General features: G+C 35.6%; 1 protein-coding gene across 2 annotated transcripts in view; it reads right to left on the reverse strand.

Annotated features, from left to right (window-relative positions):
* Positions 1-626: 626 nt before the first annotated feature.
* LOC125772969 (homeobox protein B-H1-like) overlaps positions 627-21,148 on the reverse strand; it is a 43,765-nt gene continuing 23,243 nt past the window's right edge. For both annotated transcript variants that reach the window (XM_049444223.1, XM_049444222.1), the window contains exons 3-4: positions 11,690-11,921; positions 627-4,800 (exon numbers count right to left, since the gene is read on the reverse strand). In XM_049444223.1, coding sequence (XP_049300180.1) covers positions 4,191-4,800; positions 11,690-11,921 — 842 coding nt within the window. In that variant the 3' untranslated portion in view covers positions 627-4,190. The remainder of the gene's footprint in view (positions 4,801-11,689; positions 11,922-21,148) is intronic.

A 21,148-nucleotide genomic window follows, 5' to 3' on the forward strand; every position in this document is an offset into this window, starting at 1 on the left:
CAAACCAATGAAAGGGAGCCCAAGCAAAACGGCTACCACATTTTAATATTCCTTAAACTATCCTGGAAGAAACTCCCTAATTTGAGTCCCCAATAAATTTTTTTGAAAGACAGAAATATCAGATCTAGAAATTTAATATCTCAATGGTAGAAAAAATCAAACTTTGCATTAGCTCTCTCTGTCTCTCTTTCTCTCCCCTCCTCTCTCTCTCTCTCTCTCTCTCTCTCTCTCTCTCTCTCTCTTCTTGTCTTAACGACCTCTTAGGTCATGCCGACCATTTCTGGATTACTAGACTTACTTTTACCACATAGAAAGATAGTCAGTCCTTGCTACGGAAGGACGGTCCGGATGGGATTTGATCTCCGGTCCTGTCCTGTCGATCCTGACCGGCGCCGTTTACCAGGTACACCAAATGCCTGCCCCCAATTTATTTGCACTAATGCAGGTTTTAGTCTTTCGAAATATTTAAATGCACAGAAATTTACATCCACCGATCTTACCTTTGAGTTCAGGTTGCTCAGGTTTAAAGTTGCTTTTGTATTTTACTTTCCTGTTCAATGGATTTAACCGCTGTAGTAACCGCAAACAATGAGAAATTGTTGTTTTTTTTCGTATGAACAAACAAATTACAGAAGCATAATCGTTTTATTTGTCTTCTCTTTATCGCACTATGTTCTATGTACGTTTTTTTTTTGTTTCACACGCGTTCGTCCTGCTTTTACAAATGATTAAAACGTTTCAATGTTTGTGTACTGGAAATGTAAACTTTCTATACATTTTAATTATTTATGTTTTTTTTTTGTTTGTTTTTTTGTCTATTTAACTTTTTGAACTGTGTAGGCGAAATTTCTCAATTCAGGATTAATCATTTTGTTTTTGTTTGTTTGAAAATTCTTCAAAACGAAATCCATATTGTGCCCTTGTTTACTTCCTTTTACGTCATTTTCTAAGCTAAGTGAGGGTCATACTGTAGCTTGGCAATGACACCTAGCGATTGCTGTTATTTAAAACTGTTGATAAAAAAAAACAAACTAAACGCAAAATGAACGTAACACGCATTTCATATTTATTATAATTTGATTTCTAGAGATAAACCTAACCGCTGCTATTTTATTTAGATTTGCATTCCCAATTTTCAATAACTGGTTGTTTGTCTCTATTGTAAGTTTCAGTCCATATTTAAGGGAATAATGAGCGTCGTTATAAAAATGTTGGTTTTTTTTTCATTTCACTCGTAAAACTATAGTTTTTTTGTTTTTTAATACTGATGCAATTTCCCAGAGAACGTACAACATTCATACTATCCAATTACTTAATTGATCACATTGTAGTAAAATCTAGTTTTTTGTATTTACTCATCTCTATACGATGTTTACAGTGTTTTTTTTTTCATTTGAGCTTAAACATCGTTTTATGTACACATCTCGGTTCTTACTTTAATTAAAATATTTAAATCATTTCATGTAGATGCTAGTTTAGATTAGCAAATAAATGATATTCACATTGCTTCGAATAATATTAGATTACCTATGGTTTTTTTTTCTTCTGAACGGAATGTTCTATGCTACATTAGATTTGTACAAAATTGTCCCTTCCCAGTGATTCATTTTAGGAATAATAAAAAAAAACCGTGATTACGCTGCTAAATACATTACTTGAGTTGAAACTTCAAGATCCCCCGTAAACATCAATCGCTTTTAAAAGAATAATCCATTTGGCATACGTCCATAACAGAAAACCATAGTTAAAATGAATTATTCAAACAATTGTTTCACATATTGAACGTTTGTGGCAATTAAATCTCCTTTTAATCGTAATTAAATGACGGGTTTACTGTATGAGGTTGATGTTATTTTTGTAGATGATGAAGAAAACATTCATATTTGCTTTTCTTTTATCTCCAATCCAAAGAAACGAAATATTCGCAAAATTGGTAGCAAAAAAAGGAATTCTTCATTCATTTTTTAATGTACTTTGTAGCTTTTATCTTCTTGTTTTTGTGATGAAGAGTTTTGTTCTGCAAAATGTTTACGAAACTTTTTTTATTTGAAATTACTTATTTGTTTCAAATCAATTATTGCTTTAAACAGATAATTAAAATCTTGCTAGCAGTTGATTTCTCTTTTAATTAAACAATTTTGCCCAGATTTCCACGTGATTAGTTCACTTCTTCTATAATTTTTTTGATTATTTTTCAAATAAATAATATTGAAAATATTACAACATAATCATTTCTTATGTTGGTAATATTTCTGAAACATTTATAGTTTTTTTGCATTTTCCAATAAAAATGAAAAAAAATAAACCCTTCATTTTTTCCCTATGGATATTCGCTAATTTCGAAGAGCTCGTTTAAAAATCTTGTAGCAGGCTTTCGTTCGTTTCTATTTGAGTATTTTGCATATTACAATCATAACATTTATATTTAATTCTATCAGATTATACGATTGCTTTAAGAAACGCAAAGAAAATTGATACAATTAAATAAAAAAAATAAGAATAAAACTATTTAAACGATATTATTTGTCAAATGATCGTTAGATAAATTTTGTTGCCATTTTAAAAAAAAAAGCATAATGAAGATAGATTGTTACTATTCTATGCTGTAATAGAAAATACAGACAGAACATAAGTTAGTTCGACAAATTTAGCACATCGGCTTCATTGTTCGGCATCTTTTCATTTTTTTCTGCGATCATACCATTATGATTTATTATTTCCTTCCCATACTTAGCTCGAATCAGATTCTAAATATTTTATTAAAATTGTCAGTCGAATAAGTATTGTAAGTTTAGTGTGTTCTGATGTAGAGCCTTAAATACTAAAATCAAACTAAAAACAAATGAATATCCAAAGCAATGCGCAATATTTAAAAAAAATTCCCCCACAACGCAACTCCTCGTATTGTTTGAAACAAAATCGTTTTATATATGCAAAATGAAGATGCACACATTGGAAAATGATCTATCTGTGTTAACAAATAAACTGTCAGCAAATGTAAGATTTGTGGCCTTGGGATGCAGGTTAAAATAAAGGTTAGTTTTGCTATTGGAAAGCCAATAAATAAATAGCAAATGTTTAACATTCAATTTCAATGAAGCTTAACCCTCAAATTTTTTTTCCACGCTTTATAGGGGAGATATACAGTCAACACATGCGAGAAGAGAAAATAAAAACGTTTCATGTTCTTTTCCAGCTAAACATCTCAGAAATATTGGGTAAAAGTTGCAAATCAATATATCGACAAATAATGAAGTTACACCCTAAAGTCTAACCTCATTCCCATCCGATATGTGCAACTGTTCAGATATTGGTTTTCTTTCGCCAAACGACATTTTGCAAATGCGTACCCAGAATTTATTTAAAAACCCTTTGTACCGCTTGAATTGATTTTCTCTTCCGGTGTTTTTTTTACATCTTGCAAAAAACCCATCCGGAACAATATTCCGTACGGTGCCCGAAATGTCTGGCCAAAACATCTTTTGAGGTTATACTGCTCAAGAAGAAATAGTTCTTTATACCATTCTTCATCAGAAAATTAACATCATTTGTTTTTTTTTACTCAAAATGCTAATACATTTTGTGTCGGAAATATTATTGCAAATGTGTTTTGTTTTGTCAGCAAATGACATTTTTTAAATAAAGATCCTTTAAGTACTAGCATTTAGTATCTTAGTATCCGTAACGCTCCATAACGAAATGTCAAATTAACATAACGAAATGTCAAAGTTTTGACAGCGCTCTTATCACTACTAAGAGAGGTTAAAAAAAGGACAATTTATTTGTTTTCTTTTTTTTAATAATGTCTTCAAAAATACTTGAACGTGTATATTTTCTCATGAAAACAGTAGTTAAAAAATGTATCGAAAATCAATCCTATTGCCGAGCGGCTGAATGTGTATCTCCCCTTAAATCGAAAAGTGTTTGCTCTTGATTACATGTTGACAGGGTTTTTTTTAGCAAATGGAAATGTTCCAGAATAGAGTAGCATTTTGCAAACAAAATAAACAGCTGCTTCTGTTTTGCATTATACGAAATTTTAATCACAGACAGGTAGTTAAAATCTACTGCCTGTAAGTACATTCAGCTAGCTAAGCGGACTAGCTTGACAACAGTGTTGATAATGGTTGGAGTTTAGGAAGGCAAAAGTGACTTTTAACGCATGTTGGACCATTCATACTTGAGCAAATTCATACTTGAATGTTATCATCCTCATCATCACTATCGGGTGGGTTACTTTCCGACTGTCCTGGTGGGCTGCCGGGATTAAGCATTGGGCTAGGACTCTGTCTAGTTTGGCTACTCAGACTGTGGTTGCTACTGCTGGTAAGAGAATTGACATTACTAATATCGAGTTGACTACCTCCACCAGCAGCTGCGGTACCGTCCCGACCCTGATTTAGCCCGGCGCTAGGTGTTTGATGATGTTGCTGAAGCACGGACGTACCCGCCTGCTGCCCGCTGTTCGCCTGATAGTAGCTGCTTAGCGTTGAGAGTGAGCTGGAGGCAGATAAATGAGGAAATGGACCGCTCGGACCCGGAATGGAGTTAAGCGTCCCGATAGCTGGTACGCCCGGATAAATACGATACGGCAAAGGTTTCTGCAGTGCTGCAGCTGCCGCTGCATGTCTATAGTACGCATCAACCGCACTTTGTGGCGTGCCAGGAGGTCCAGACGGGGTGGGATAAGGCCATCCCCCAATGTAAGGTGGTCCACCGTACAATCGCTGGAATGCTGCATAATTGCCTGCTTCTGCTAATAATTCTAACCCCACCGCCGTTTGTCGCTTCCATTTGGTCCTGAAATAAGAAAAATGGAGAGAAAAAAAAGTTTGTTTTTTTTTGTTATTTTATAAGTTTTTAAAAGAATTTTATTATTATCGTTTAGTTGTAAAATAATTGCTCAAGGTGAAACAAAACTCTCAAAGCACTGTAGAGACTAACAATCTTCTTTGGGATCATGTGCAAAAAAAATCACAATTTTTTATCATTAATTTTTATCCTAGAGTTAGAGAAATAAACGATGCAAATGTTGTGATATGATATTTCACCTTTTTTTCTATCTATAAAGCTGCCAAACGCATCTGACCATGCAACGGAAGCCTTACAAATGTCGTATGTGTGATTTCCATATAGCAATTTAAAGAGCAAACTCAGAGGTAACAGAATACGAACGTTAAACAACAAGTAACACGATAGCGTCAGCAGTAATCGTAAACTGACCTTGTTCATGAACATCCTGATATTTGACACTTAATTACTTAATTTACTCAATGAGATATCAGCCAAGACGGGAAGGCAAATTGCTCCCAAGCTAACTTAAAGTGTTAAAACAATTCATTACCATGCATCGTTTACAAGCCGTACTGGGGAGATTTATTTTATTTTGAACATAATAATAGCTCTTAAATATATTTTTTTTAAATGTGGAAGTTCAAGTTCAAGAATCGATCGATTCGAATTCTAGTCGGAATTTTTTCACAAGACTCATTAATGTTGGCTTTTACCGTATTTGCCCAGATTTGCTTGTAGGATGAGTTGACTGTATAACGCTATTGAAGTAATTCCTTTCACACATGCTCAGAAAACTCTCAAATACGAATGTAAAGAATATTTCGGCTATGGAGAGAATCCATAATGTCCCAGTGAATGACGAGGGTATGATTTCTATAGCCCTCACTTGAGGTATTGTTAGTTGCGACTTCCGTTCTTAATGCTGGAAAGAGCTTGGAACGGCTTTGCAGTCATTAACTCTATGTAACATTAGCAATTGTTTGACTTACTTCTGCCACGCACAGTCAAATGGTCAATTCTTGCTGCTTGGGGTTCCATCAAAACAGGTTCTAACCACGACCCTAGGGTTTATTAGACAGATCTTTAGACATCAAATCCATCAACACCATTAACAATTAGATATTCACTTATGGTGATGCTTCTTCAAGTTGACCTCCTGCTCTTCTAGCTTCAACCGCTAGAATCACTCCATTAACTTTACATAAGATAGCCGCAAACCAATTAAGAATGTCCTCAGAATTTGCCGAGATTTGTAGAAGATGATTTCTAAGTTACGGAAAGACATTCCCAGCGGTGTTTCCATTCACTTTTATAAGGGCATTTTGGCTATTAATATTATTTATTTATCGATTTGAGGAGAATAGTAAATACTTTAACTCTATTACTTCCTTCATAAGTAGTTGAAATAAACTGACTAAATTTTTCAAGTATTCCTGGCAATTTCTGGAGTTGGTGGAGTTGGAGATTGAGACCCAATTTCATAGTTTCTTACACCAAAAACTCATAGTATATATATTTAAGTTTATATACATATACCAGAGCTGTATATATATATTTATATTTTCCACACATCCACGCAAGTTCCCCCTCCCCCGGCCCCAACCCCCCGGAAAAAAACATTACCCATTGAGCATACATCAGACATCATCTCAATCATCTTTTGCTCAATCAATCTTTTGCCGCCAGATAATGCAGTTTACTTGCGGCTCTACAGGCTCAGCTTAAAATCTCAACACACACATAACTACCCCCACAATAGGGGGCAATGGTAAGACGAAAAGGGCAGAGAAACGGATGGTAAAACCGAAAGACGGAAGGAAGCAAATAATGCAGTGCTAAACCACCGCTCGTGATGAGTGTGGGAATGTTAATGTATACTCAGTTGTATACATATACATGTACATGTATCCATCGGTCGTTGAATCGATCAAGAAGAAGGTGTGTATCTATATATGTATAGCAAGATATATACAGCAAAGGGTGTATATATCGTGCTGTGAACTTCCCATCACGTACTAACACTTATTGCGCAAAAGGTTACTAAAATAGAACGAAAATTTATTAAAAGAGGAAATATTGTAGCGATTGTAACGAATAAATAAAGGGTTCAATTTTATTACACTTAAACTTTCAAACTTAATTCCACAACCAAAAAAAAGCCAATACTTTACAATTAATCTAGCAATGAGCGACGGTAAACACGGAAGCAGCAATTGCTTCTTTACCGTGCTTTTTTTTGTTCAATGTTTAACCCGTTTTCTCAGCTCATCTTGAAAAATCTCATCATTACAATCATAATTGTTGTTAGAGGAAGGAAAAATAGCTGCATGACTGTGAGAAAACCAGATGTTGATGTAATGGAGTGACGGAGAATAACAATTTAATTACCTCGGGGTTCGGCTGCACTTTAAAAAAGCATCATCTTAACACAATAGATATACCATAAGGATGGATCACATCAACGAGACCAGTCCAATAGTTGGTAATTGTATGGTGCGTTTGCCTCATTACTGATTTGAATTTGATTTATAATTACCTTTTTCGCGGCTCTCGCCTGTGCGCGTATTTTGCTGTAAATCCCAAGCTACATATATGGGCGAGCGCACATCACCGATCTCTTCGCATGCTTATTGCAAAATAGTTTTTGCAAAATAAAGATTTTTGGTGAAATATTAGCGCAATCTTATCGCTTTTTGTGGGGTTGGGGGGGAAGAAAACAAACGATTGGTAACAATTGATCTACAACTAATAATTGATCTTGTGCGCGAGAGAGAAAGAGAGAGCGAGAACGTTACACCTTCGCTACAATAATCTGGTTTTTGCTTCGGCTTACTGCCTCACACACTTGAGGGAGTAATTAATGTATGCAACAAAAGCAACTGAAGAAACGAAGGAAAAAAAACCTATATATGTAAAAAGCCTGAGAATAATCCATTATCATTTGCGAGTTGGTAGAAACATTGGAGATTGTTCATGTTTATATTCGCAAACATACTGTGCCCTATCATCATCCACATTTTACTGGGGAGGATGGTGAATAACAATCACACACAGCAGAAACCCTAGTACCGCTGCAGTACAACAGCAACGAAAAAAATACGTATGAAGAATGTAAGTAGAAATTAATGATAGTGAATAAATAAGAATAAAGCGAGTGGAGAGAAACACGTTCACACAGATAAACAAATTATGCACAATTAGGTGTTTCATTTCATGACCTCTCTTGCATATTTCCCCCTTCATTCGACGAACGTTTATCCCGAAACCGTATACAGGACAGGGGTGAATAAATTGAGGCGTTGAAGAATACATCTCGCTGCGCATACATTTATTAAACATGAAAGCATATTGGATATTAAAAGCAACCCTGTATGTATATATATATCTATATATATCTATATCTGTGTATATATATATCTTGTCTTGTCAAGCGATATATACATATGTATATTCTCGTCAAACGATTTCAAAAAAAAATATCATTTTACCGAAAATGTATCAATCGCTGCTGGAATTTTTTTCTTCCCTCCTCCTCTTCTTCTTCTTCTTCAAAAAGATCATTTTTAATGATCAAGTGAAAGATCATTGATAAGAAAGCGAAAATTGCTTTTAAAAAATCCTACTCCCGCTTCCTAGGTCTGGCCGGAAGAGGTCTAATGAAAGACGAAACATGATTATCGATATGCGCAAAAAAAATGAAACGAAATAAAATAAAGACCATCCATCAGCTCGCTCGTAGGTCGGGCCCAGGGATAATTTACTCGAATGTCGTACACTGTAAAGCAGCCTCATCTTGGCTTGTAATTAACAACGATTTGGCACCAATCACAAAGATTTCAAGGCCTTACTCAAAACCTTCCGACAGCCGGGTTTCGGCCGCCTCTAGCGGGTAGCAGCGCGCCCCCGGTTTGGTCAGTCAGATTCTGGCGCCACTTAGCACAGACAAGACCTTTCAGCTTCTGTAGCTTCTTTTCCTCGAGGGGGTGTACTTCCTTCTTTTTGAGCCTCCGACGGCGCCGGAAACTGACTCGGCAATAATCCCGTACCGGGGCTAGGTCGGCAGCATTCTCAATTGGTAAACATCGCCACTCAACTTCGTTCGCTCTCTCTCTCTCGTTCTCTACGTCATACAACGGAACTGCTGATTGCTTTTTACTGAATCATTCTCTAATTATACGTGCCTTCCATTTCAAACTATTAGGCCATTCTGGCGGCAGAGACAAGGCATTGGGTGTCCATTAAAGCCAGCACACTGAAATTTTCGTTGCTTTGGGGTTCTGGTTTTTTTTTGTTTTATAATTTTGTATCAATTTTATAATCTTCAATAATAGCAAAGTGTAGGCAGGGGTTTTTTTTGGCATTATTTTTTTCCCCTTTTTGATTCACAAATTTTTTTCTTGCTTTTGCAAAAAAAACAAATTCGCGTAACGCTCACCTAAAATAGTTTTAATATCGTTGGAAAACAGATTTGTTATTCCAACTTGCGCCCGTTTCATTCAAATCTTGCAAAGAAAGGGCCTCCCGAAAAATGCTGGAAATGGTGAAGCAACCGAATATCATAACACTCACCTTTTAATTTCAATCTTCTCGTGCCTTTTTCACCTATTCTCAATCATCCCATAATCATTCAATTTTTCTGTATCTAGTTACTACTAGTGACGAAAGGTATTCAAAACAAAAAAGATAAACCTCACTGTTTTCAGCCTTTACGCCGATGCCCCGGCCCCGGTGTATAGGAAAATCGGGTCTTTGAAGCCTTTAACCAGACCCGGAAACATGATTAGTCGGCATATTTTCTTTCAGCTGGTTATCATACCGTGTTTGATCTTTCCAAACTGACACATTGGGAGGCTAGCTCCCATTAAAAGTAGCTGATTCATTTCATTTACTTTTGGAGGCACCGCTGCTTTGCCCTTCTCATTGAGCATTACTTAAGCATCCCACACCCGCCGCACACTCGCTGAGGTGAGTTTAGATTGATCTAATTTGAAACCGATGTTCTTTCTTTCCTGTGTTTGTCTTTCATTCGACATGAACAGCTAGTTTATTAATTGTAATTCCACTTATTCAATGCGTTGAAATGAATAAAAAAAAACCTCTTCTAACGGCAGATATTAAGGACACTTTTTTTCTTCAAATTTACATTATTTGTTTGAAAGTATTAATGTCTAATTCCTAAGCATTTCTTCCTAATATTACTTTTTTGTAACAACTTTTCAATTGGCACATTCAATGTTGAATGAATTAAAAGACTTCAATTCCCTTAATATTTGTTGTACAGATCCCCAAGGTACATAATTGTTATCAAATATTAAGTTCTATAACTAGATCTCGGTCGGTAGCGGCAAAACCGGTACCAAATTCCATTCGAATCAATTATGGCAGGCGTGAAGAAGGTCGTTGAGCCAGGAGGAAGAAGAACAATAGCTAACGAACTAGAGCAGGAACACCATGTGAGAGGTTATAATTGATACTTTAATAGTTGAGCATCATGATGCATGAATCAATATAAGTAGCAGAGACATTAGTTACAGTTTTAATCCAAATTGTATGTTATATCGCATTAAAATAATCTGCTTCTTGGAGTTTATTTTTAAAAACTTAAGCATAAAAGTCCTTAGACCGACATATGCCGGCTAAATGTCCGGAAAAAGCGAACAAAAATGTATTTCTAGTAGAATAGGATCGACTCGGAAGATATCAGGATTTTGAGAATTTATTGGTAAACATCCGTAATATCGTCTATTTCCAAAAGGACTCATAATGAAGAAGTCTGGATCCTTGAACTTGGGTGCGGCATACATTTTCACTCAAAAATTTTGCCACATCGAGTGTCAATTTGCTGCGATCTCCTCGAGAAACGAAATGAAGTTAGTCCATTGCCTGAGATACCAGATAATGGCTGATGACAAATGGGACAAGTGGGAAAATCAGTCGCAAAAACGATCATCTTGGAAGATAATTTGCATTGCGAGGTTCTAAAACCTAGACAAAGTATTTAATTTGGAAAAGAGAGTTACGTACTACCATGAAAATGCTAGGATCACACACAAATCTCACATGTCTTCTATGTCTAGGCTAAATTGGGAAGTACTCTGAAATCCTTGGATATCACTTTCAACAGTTTATTCGTCAGTGAATTCTCAACTAATTTCCGAAACACACAAATTATTTAAGGATCAAATAGTGCATCTTCTCTCTCTCTCTCTCTCTCCCTCTCTCTCTTTCTCTCTCTCTCTCTCTCTTGTTCTCTCCCTCTCTTTTCATTTCTGGCTTACGAGACATATTTTTACCAAGCATCCGGATAGTCAGTCCTTGCTTCGGGTGACGGTCCGGATGGGATTTGATCCCTGGTCTTGTCGGGTGGCACCGGCGCCCTTTATCATTTACACCACCGGGCCCTTTCTATCCTAGACCACAAGAATTAGCTATTAAGTTGGGTGGTGAAACATAAGTCAAGCAAGACATTAAATAAAAGACTTTACATTCAAAACTGTTGAACCCAAAAGAAGAATATCGTTAATTATACATTAAAAACTTATTTTGTTTCATGGAAAAGATACTTTATACTTATTTTAGCTTTTTATTTTTAACTTGTAGTTATCTTCTACATAGTCAGAATGATGCTTAAATATTCAAAACAGCAAACTGTTTTAATTAAAACTTTCTTAAAATTCCCAACTTCATTTTACATCCCCTTTGCTATGATTGTGACTTCCACAGTAACCGTAGAAATGTAAACTTTCGTAATAAAAATAGTAAAATAGTTGAAAACTTTGTGGCTTGTTTTATATAGCAAAAAAAACACATGAAAACAAAACTGATTAAAAATATTGTTGTAAATGAACAGCTACTTCATACTTCTTCAGTCTTAACCTAGAAAAAAACAACTCACCTTCGGTTTTGATACCACGTTTTCACTTGCGTATCGCTCAGCCCGAGCTTATTTGCTAACTCCATTCGGTCTTGCACGCTGAGATATTTTTGTCGCTCAAAACTTTTCTCGAGCGTCTGTAGCTGGTGATCGGTAAAGGCGGTGCGAGCTTTTCGTTGCTTTTTACTCAGCCCGGAGGAAGTGTTAAGCCCGAGACCGTTTTTAATACTATTGCCATCCTCGTCTTTTCCACCTTTAAACAATAAAGAGTAAAAAAGGGAAAACAAATAAATATATTCCTATATTAACTAACATACTTAAAAAGAGATTACTTAATTATTTAAATTGCTAATTCTTACAAGCAATATAATAGTCTCCAATTACAGCATTATATGTTTGTTTTTCTTTTTTTATTCTACAATATTTATCTACAAGATCTGAAACTGTTTAATAACACTTGAATATTGTTTTGAGAGGAAAAAAAATTATATATTCATGTAATATCACACAATTCTTTTACCACTTTATTAATTTCTTTCTTTTTCTGATTCTTTTTCAGATATCATACTTCAAGAATGAAGAGGTACGTGTTTTTTTTCTTCTAAAAGGCAGATCATACAAGCGGTTTGGAAACCCTAAAACTGTCATCAATGAAACCCATATGTAAAAGAGTTTAACGCGTGTAATAATATACTCTGTTTCCTTCATGATTTTTTTCTTATTAAAAAATCAACATAAGTTTTTTTTATCAATCATGCACGGTATCACGTAACATGAAAATTAATGACATGAATGAAATATGTTTTTTTGTTTATATTCATAAGCAAAAAGCATTCTTTTAAACGATGCAAAAACGTTGAAAAAAATTTCCGTTTTATGCTAAAAATATGTATTATTTAAAATACTCAAAACCATTCCACTTGTCAGCAAGACATTCTTTGCTGGAAAGGGTAAATATAATGTACACGAGCATTCTGTGCTATTTTGTGCTGTGTATCTATAATTAGAAGCCAATTAACCGCATTGAAACGGTAAGAAAACTGGCAAGCATACTATTTAATGAACAGAAAAATACGACAAATTAAGAGTTATAAAAAATAAAACAGTTCCACTAAGATTGATCATAATAAAAAAAGGCGAACCGGGAATAAAGTAATCGGCGGGTACAACTGTATAGGAATCGACAGCAGACAGCACCACGGCACGGCAGATATATCCTTCGAATGGAATGGGATATCAATTATGTGAGAAGTCGTAATGACGTTGCAATTTGTTGCTTCCCTTCTCTTTTCTTCCCTCCCCTCCAGCCCCCTGTTCGGTGCAGGTACGTTATCCATTTCATGGCATATGATCCCTTCTTCTGTTTCATTATCGTATGTAATTCAAAATCGGAACCATAACTTCACCACCATTCTCGGGGTGCTCTTAATTATGCTTTTAAATATTTATAACAATAATAACAATCAACCATCAAAACGCGCCAGGAGGTAAGCGGCTACGTTAACGCTATTGCAGCCGCTGCCGTACAAACGGTGGTGCTGCTGCTGCTGCTACTTTTAGCGTTTCTTTGCCATTGTTCTCGATCACAAGCGCGCTACCAAAAGAGAAACTATTGTTAAAGTTGAATTGGGACATTTAAAAATCTATTAGACTGCATTACATCAGCAAAATTACGGCTTCGATTGGTACGCTAACTCTTGTTTCCTTTTCAAATCATCGAAAACACACACTAGCATTCAGAGAGGGTAACGCAAGCCTATGGGGAGGAGGGCGAGAAACGAGGTGCGGCTTCCGGAAGAGGTGCATTGTTTGTCGCGATCCTGCCAATATTAAGCGTGAGCATGTTCGACAGGAAACGGCGCCAAAAATCGTTAGTGTACATGTATCAAGCCTAGAATGGCAAACGTTGGGAAGGCATACCTATAACATACAGGACTAGGATGGTTTTAAAAAAAAGCCTTGTTTAAAGGCGTTGTGGTTCTCACGTTTCCGGTAGGAAGACGGAAATTTGCGTCTGATGTGGTTCGCCTTATACCAACAACAGCCGACTCGTGCAATTTACTTCTGCTGTTCGAGTTATTCCACGACGGAACGTTTCTATTGATATGCGCTAAGATACATTTGTGCACATTATTGTGAAATCTGGGAAATTCAAACCGTATGGGAAGTTCCTGTACGTTTCGACGATGCTTAAGAGTCTAAGAATTAAAGTCTCTGAACGTTTAAGATTCAGGATGTACAGTCTCATATAGTTTTAAAGTTTGAAGTTTCAAAAGAGCTATCAACGCCACAGGACACACAGGATAATACTGGATATTTGGAGAATATCGCCGTAGTTTTCTCAATATATCCGAGGCATGAATGTACTAGAGGAATTTATCTGGATTAGAAGAGACTGTGAACATAGTCTCAGTTTGAGTAATTCAACAGCCGCAAACTATTGAAGAATTTGGTAGAAGGACTCCTCTCAGCGATTAGTATCCCCTTATTTTCCGAATATCGCCTTAGTTTTCTCATTATATTTAAGGGATGAACATACTACACCCGGTATTCCAACAGGAAGTCAATAGCTAATGAACATAGTCTCAGAGTGAGCCACATACTATTGAAGGATGTGCTCAAATGACTCCTCTCAGCGATTAGTATACCTTTATTTTCCGAATATCGCCTTAATTTTCTCAATATATCTGAGGTATGAATATACTACACCCGCTATTCCAACAGGAAGTAAATAGCTGGCGAAGAATTTATCTAGGATGAACACAGTCTCTGGCTGAGTCAGTCAACAGTCGCAAACTATTGAAGAATCTGGTCAAATGACTCCTGGCAGCGATATGTATCCCTGTAGATGTCAAATCTTTAGCTTTTGGCGCATTATTAACTAAAACATGGACATCTTATTTGAGAAATGATGCACACAACTTAGAGCTGTGACATTTGTTTATAGGATGTCCAGAAGTTCAAGAACATCTTCACCTCACAGTGTCCTGTAGCAAGTAATAAAGAATTTCTTCTACACCTTTTTACAAACTCATATACACCAATATACACCACACTTATAATTACATCTCGACTTCCGAATGCTCACAAAAGTAAACAGCAACTAGCTATTGGACAACAAGTTGTTAAAATACAGTTTTAACACTTCACGGATTAGTTAGCAACGCTAATCGTCGCCGGATGAGTGATGATGTTAAAAACATGTTACATTGCTCTAGGCATGCGCACCGGAGGTAAAATCTAGCAGTGAGTGGTCGAGAATCTCTAGTCACACGTTGTGTTGTGTACCGGTATCCAATTTTTTTTTCGGTGAAATGCATACGAACTACATTCATTCTTGATTCTCGTTGGCGCTGTGTCGCTGATGCATTACTCAGTATGTATTCCAGCAGCGTTCATTTATTCTTCGCCGAACCAACTCCAATCCGATATTGCTTCATTGATGCAAGAGAGTGTATTTTTGACACAAATTAGCATAATAGTGTTTAGCCACTCCCAGTCGTAGTCTTTATATGCAGTTTCTGATTGCAGACACTCGTCTAATGCTGGTCTGAATGACCGTTCCACACGTGGCAGCTCTGAACAATGTTGGTTTTCCAAAGGATCCTTTGCATTCCGTCGCGAATACCATTCAGAGTCCTGCTGGGGCACTTGCCGTCGGCTCCTTGTATTCGGACCATGTAGTTAAGGAATGAAAAATATAACATTCTAGACTAAAGAGCACTATTTTCTTCTAAAATTCCACGATTTTCATGTTAAGAACTCCGCATATGATATAACACTTAAACTAGTTTAAGAAAAAATATCCAAATTTTTCTACAATAAAAGCAACTTTGCTTGTACTTAATATTAAATATTGTTTAAATAATAGACATGTCAACAATTCGATCTCCTTTCTGGAGAGAAAAAAGCACCGCTTAAACAAGACAATTATACGGGTAGATCGACATTTACAATTTCCAAGTTTTCGTAAAATAAAGATATTGATTTCACACTTTTCCGTCATCGACCTCCGACCGGGATCGAAACACGCGAACAGCGATCAGTGTCTGTTTAAATTATTTTTATAGTATTTTTGATAGCGTGGTAAGTTTGTATTTGCGCATCCAAAAAAGATTGATGTTTCATATTTTAAGATCATAAGATTAGCGGAAGATGTGAACAAATTTGCGTCTCCTGCGCGAATTAAAAGCATCGTCCAACAGGGAAGCAACGTAAAAGAACTTTGGAAGAAGAAAACAAAAAAAACAATCATGACTATATAATAAATAAAATTGATTGCGTAAAATGTTGTCTGCTTGGCTTGTGTTCCCCATAAAAACGAGTTTGGTTTTCGTTTATCTTTGGCATTGTTCGAATCCTTCTAAATTCCCTTGCTATGCGTGTTTTGTTTTTGGTTTTGCTGATTCTTATTCAAAGAATCACAGAGTAATTTTATCAGCTGGTCATTGAGTGTACAGGAAATTAATTTTCATTAACAAAACCGAGCAAATGATATTGCCTCGCAACCTTATCTGCTTTGTATCGCACCAGCATGTGCTACAGCGAGAAGTAAATTAAGAAAAGCAGAATGTTCGCGAATATTAATGTAGACCACAGAATTCGCGTATCTCAAATTTTCGCATATGTCAAATGGGAGGGACATACTTGGTTGAAACTGTAATGTTATAAAGTATATTTTTAACAGATTCTTTTTTTTGTGGTTACATTTTCAGTTATACTTCAAGCTAGCTATATTGCGTTGCAAGCTCTCAGTTTTTAAGAATTCGCCCACTAGATATCTTCTATTTTGGAAATTCTTATCATTTTATTTATACCGTACCTATTGTACCGGTAATGGGATGTTATGATAGTCAAGAATTTAGTTTGCTTAGAGTTAATAAGTCTTTGAGGCTTGGTTCAGAGGAAAGATACCGAGAACTAGTCCAGGATCACATTACTCGCCCTAACTTCGCCTCACGGACTCCGCGACTTTAGAGCATTGAAATGGCATTTCTTCAGTTTACATATCCATGCCTAATGCCTCAGAGTTTCTTTCCTGAGATAGAAGAAACATATACTATTCTTGTCGAAACTTAAATATCTACTTGGAATCAGAATAGCAAGTACACTAGAAATCCTGAAGCCCATTTAAGTGATCCTGTATCAGTAATTATTTGCAGTGAAGCGCCGATTATTCGGGTACTTTTCATCCGGATGTCCTATTATCCGTGCATCTCGGAAATGACAGTTCCAAAGAAGAATTGACATATTAATTGCAAAACTGATGACGACAAGTACCAAAAGCCTCAATAGGGAAGGATTACTTAAGTTAGACCAAACAGAAAATATTTATTTTGCAACTAGTAACTATGAAAATTAACAACTTGCTTTATAAAAATAAAGTTTACCCATTACACATAAATCACTAATATTTATCAATAAAAAGAGCTGTACTTATTATCCGTGATATTCGCTTATTCGGCAAAGATGAGCACTATGTCTTGTTTGACTACTAGCTTGTTAATATTTACTTATAAGCGCTTTTTACATCAAAATTTCTGAATTATTTATGTCAAACTTGTGCACATACACTCCAAAGAAGTGGCTATAGTTATGAAAGAGATTTGAAAAACGTGTAGCATGTCATTTGAGCACAGTTTATCGCATGAAGTAAAGGGATGATCCTAAGCAATTACAGCCGGAAAGCGGAGGTCCGATGATTGCACGTACGCCAAACGTGATCAAATCGCTTCGTGCTCCGTGCAAGGATTGTTCGCAAAGCGGGTATGTACCGTCCAGGCAAGTAGAGGTAGAGGACAATACACTGTTTAAAAAATTTATGCGTCAAATCACGAAAGAAGACTTGCGCATAACTTCCAGAGCTAGAGGGAAACACCACTTGATTACAGACACTTGTAATGGAGCTACGAGTGGGTGCAAAGAAATAGCTTTCTTTGTTGAAGAAGGATAAAATGATATCCCTGGTTTCTGACGAAGCACTGCTCAGCGTTGATGCTGTGTCCAATAGCCACACAGATTTTCTTTTAGCAAAATAACTAGGGGAAGTTTTGGAAAAAGGTGAAGTTAACATCTTGTTGGTGTCATGCTGTTTAGCTTTAAGAATGCCGTCTTTTGTTTACTGACGCTAAGGACCCTTACTGGAGGTCAAAGTATCTGGAAATAAAAACATTATTATATAAGAGGACACAGTGTTTTGTGTCAGCATCCTTAAGATCTTCAATCTCCAAATTTGGACATGGTCAATCAAACTCTGTTCCCTTTTGTGACTCTGTACAACTTCAGGAAAGGTCTTGGAATACTATTTCTGGCTTTCCCGTATAGTAGAATAGTCAGTCCTGCATACGAGGAGTACGCATAAGAAAAATTCTATAAATTAGAAAATTTCCTAAGGCTATAGCCATATCCTTTTTTTTGAGTAATTTAGCAAAATTTTAAAAATTGGTTTATTTTAATGCCAATTGGTTCAAATAAGTTTCTTTTCACTCAAATAATGTTTTAATGGAATAAAAAATAAAAAATTAACAAAAAATAAAAAAATTAAAAAAAAATTAAAATGTCCTAAGGCTCATTTTTGCACCAAGTTTTGCCTATAACTCGGTCTATATCTAACGAATCGCCAATCTTTAACCTGTGGTTAATAGACGGCACCAATGGCTACATTTTCTTCTTGGACGGCCATGCCCTCAGATGTATGTGCCAGAAGTTATTCCAGGAACCAAGTTCCTTACCCTGTTAGAGAAAATGTAAAATTTTCCTCACTTTTGCACCAACTTTTGCCTATAACTCGGTCGGTATCCAACGGATCGCCAATCTTTAACCTGTGGTCGATAGATGGCACCAATGGCTACATTTTCTTCTTGGACGGCCATGCCCTCAGATGTCTGTGCCAGAAGTTATTGAAGAAACCAAGTTCTATACCCTGTTTGAGAAAATGTAAAAATTTCCTCATTTTTGAGCAATGTAGCAAAATTTTAAAATGTGATATATTTTAATGGGAATTTGTTGCAATAAGTTTCTTTTCACTTAAATAGTGCTTTAAATTAAAAAAAGAATAAAATATCAGAAAAAAATTTTCAACTCGAAAATTTCATAAGGCTTACCCCTTACGTTTTTTTTGAGAAATTTTGCAAAAAAAATTTAATTGATTTTTTTAATGCCAATTGGTAGAAATACGTTTCTTTCCACTCAAATAATGCTTTAAATGAAAAAAGAATGAAAAATTAACAAAAAAATCAAAAATTTTCAAAATTTCGTAAGGCCTTACCTTTTTTTGGGAAATTTAGAAAAAAATTATAAATTGATTTATTTTAATGCGAATTTGTTAAAATGGTCCGGATGGGATTTGATATCCGGTTCGGTCGTGTAAAGACTGGCAACATACACCGCCGGGTCACCACATCTAGTCTCAATCAAATGATCCAATGTGTTCTTTTGCTTGGTGTCTAGCTCTAGATGTTCTAGGTCATATGAAAGAGGATCTTTTGGAGGTTGAGAATTACTACTATGACATTGATAGTGTATGCAATGTTCGCTTCAACAAACAACAATTGTAACAATATATATAAAAAAAATCAATAACCGCTCTTCACCAGTGTGAAGCCGGTGGTTGCCTTATAGCAGAGCATCTTTTCTTCATCGTCTCTCTTCTTTTATAATTCATCGCTTCACAATGTTCGTACACGTATCCGTTGCCTAGTCTCAACATTATCGACATGCTTGTCTTGCCTACGTTCCCTCCCCCCATCGTAGTTTATAAGGTTATCTTGGGAGTCAATAAACTCCGCCTGAACTATATAATCTATGATAACATAATTGTATTTTCTACGCATTTGTAACGGTATTGGGTTTGAATTTACTTCTGGTAAAGCGTAGTACAGCGCAAATTAACCTATCTTTCGTAAGCCATCTAACACCTACATGGAATGCTAATAGGGCAATCAGTCCTACGATACCCAATTGTAAATTCACAAGAATGCAAATCGCGCATGTATATTAAGCTAAAGTGGATTGAGATAAAGGAGCGCGGTAGAGCGCCTCTACTTAGTCCCATGGCCAATTTTCGTGAAGAGTGTTCGAAATATAATTATGTAAAGAACATAATCTGTCCATTGTATCAGCGGTATATAGCAAATCCCCTTCTGCATGTCTCGTATACGTATTCCTTCTCATTCACGCAGCACATTTTCCATTACACTAAAGGTACTGGATGGGTAGCAGTACTTGTCAGTTTTGTTGGAATACATGCTTTTATTTGCAATAGTTTTTTTTGGTTCATTTTATATTACTTCAATCAACTGTTTATTTTATATTGTTTAATCTAAGATTTAGCAATTTTGTCAATATTTCAATAAGTTTCTGGAACAATATTTAGTGTCAAAGTAATTAATATCTACAAAACGTCCCTTAATACTTTTGATTATTAAACAGACTTTTTATAAATTTATTTCTTTTCCTTGGTAAATATTATCAAACTATCATTTAAATATATAAACTTTGAAGGATTATCTAACAAAACGACACTCCACTTTTAAAACTGCATACGAATTTCCCAAAAACGTGCCCCAAAATAAATCTATTGTTAATATCGTTTTTTCTTCTTCTTCTTCAAAAGATAAGATTAAGATAGGCCTAATGGTATGTTTGATCGACCAGGATAACCAAACAGTTCAGTTCTATCGGTGACATTTATTGCTGACAATATTATGTATGCTAATAACTTCAAAGATTGCATTTATCAACAAACACGATCTAGCGTGGAAATAAATCCATCCTAAAAATCGTCCCCTGCTGCTTTCATACGGCATACAACGTGGTGGTGGGTTTTTTTTTCTTGGGTGTTTTTGGTGACAATAATCGAAATGTGTGACATGCATGCCACGAACCAACTCTTAGCTGATTCAGGCAGAGGATTTAAATTGCTTTATTTTGCTGATCTTCACCTCTCGGGAGTGCTGATAAGAGCAAAGATGCATTTAAATCAGCTTAGTGTGTATGGTACGTAGTATACCGTATAGTACAGTGCGTAACAAAAATAAATGCGTAATAAAAATAAATAAAAATACAAAAGTAAAAAAACATATTATTTTCAATTAAGCATAAGAAAAATAATGTTTTTAGATGCGGAATATAGAAATAGAACAATAATTTTTTTTTATGTAAAAAAAGTTATTGTGTTATATAAACATATAATATATAATATAAACATATTATATATAATATTATAATTTTTGTTGTGGATATTATGTCGGGTATTTTTTTATATATTAAATGCCCCTATTAATCCACAATCCACAAACTCTGCTCCACCAAAAACATTCCCCAGCACACCATAATAATCCGGTTGACAAAAAATATATATCATTGGTATGGTATATATGTATGTATACACATAATAAAAACATACAGCAAAAGTGACACTAAGCCTAAGAATGTATTGGGGCCGGCATGAAGTATCTTGTTATGCAAGGCTACAATAAA

Source organism: Anopheles funestus, chromosome X (assembly GCF_943734845.2).
Source record: "Anopheles funestus chromosome X, idAnoFuneDA-416_04, whole genome shotgun sequence".
In the NCBI taxonomy this organism is placed as follows: domain Eukaryota; kingdom Metazoa; phylum Arthropoda; class Insecta; order Diptera; family Culicidae; genus Anopheles; species Anopheles funestus.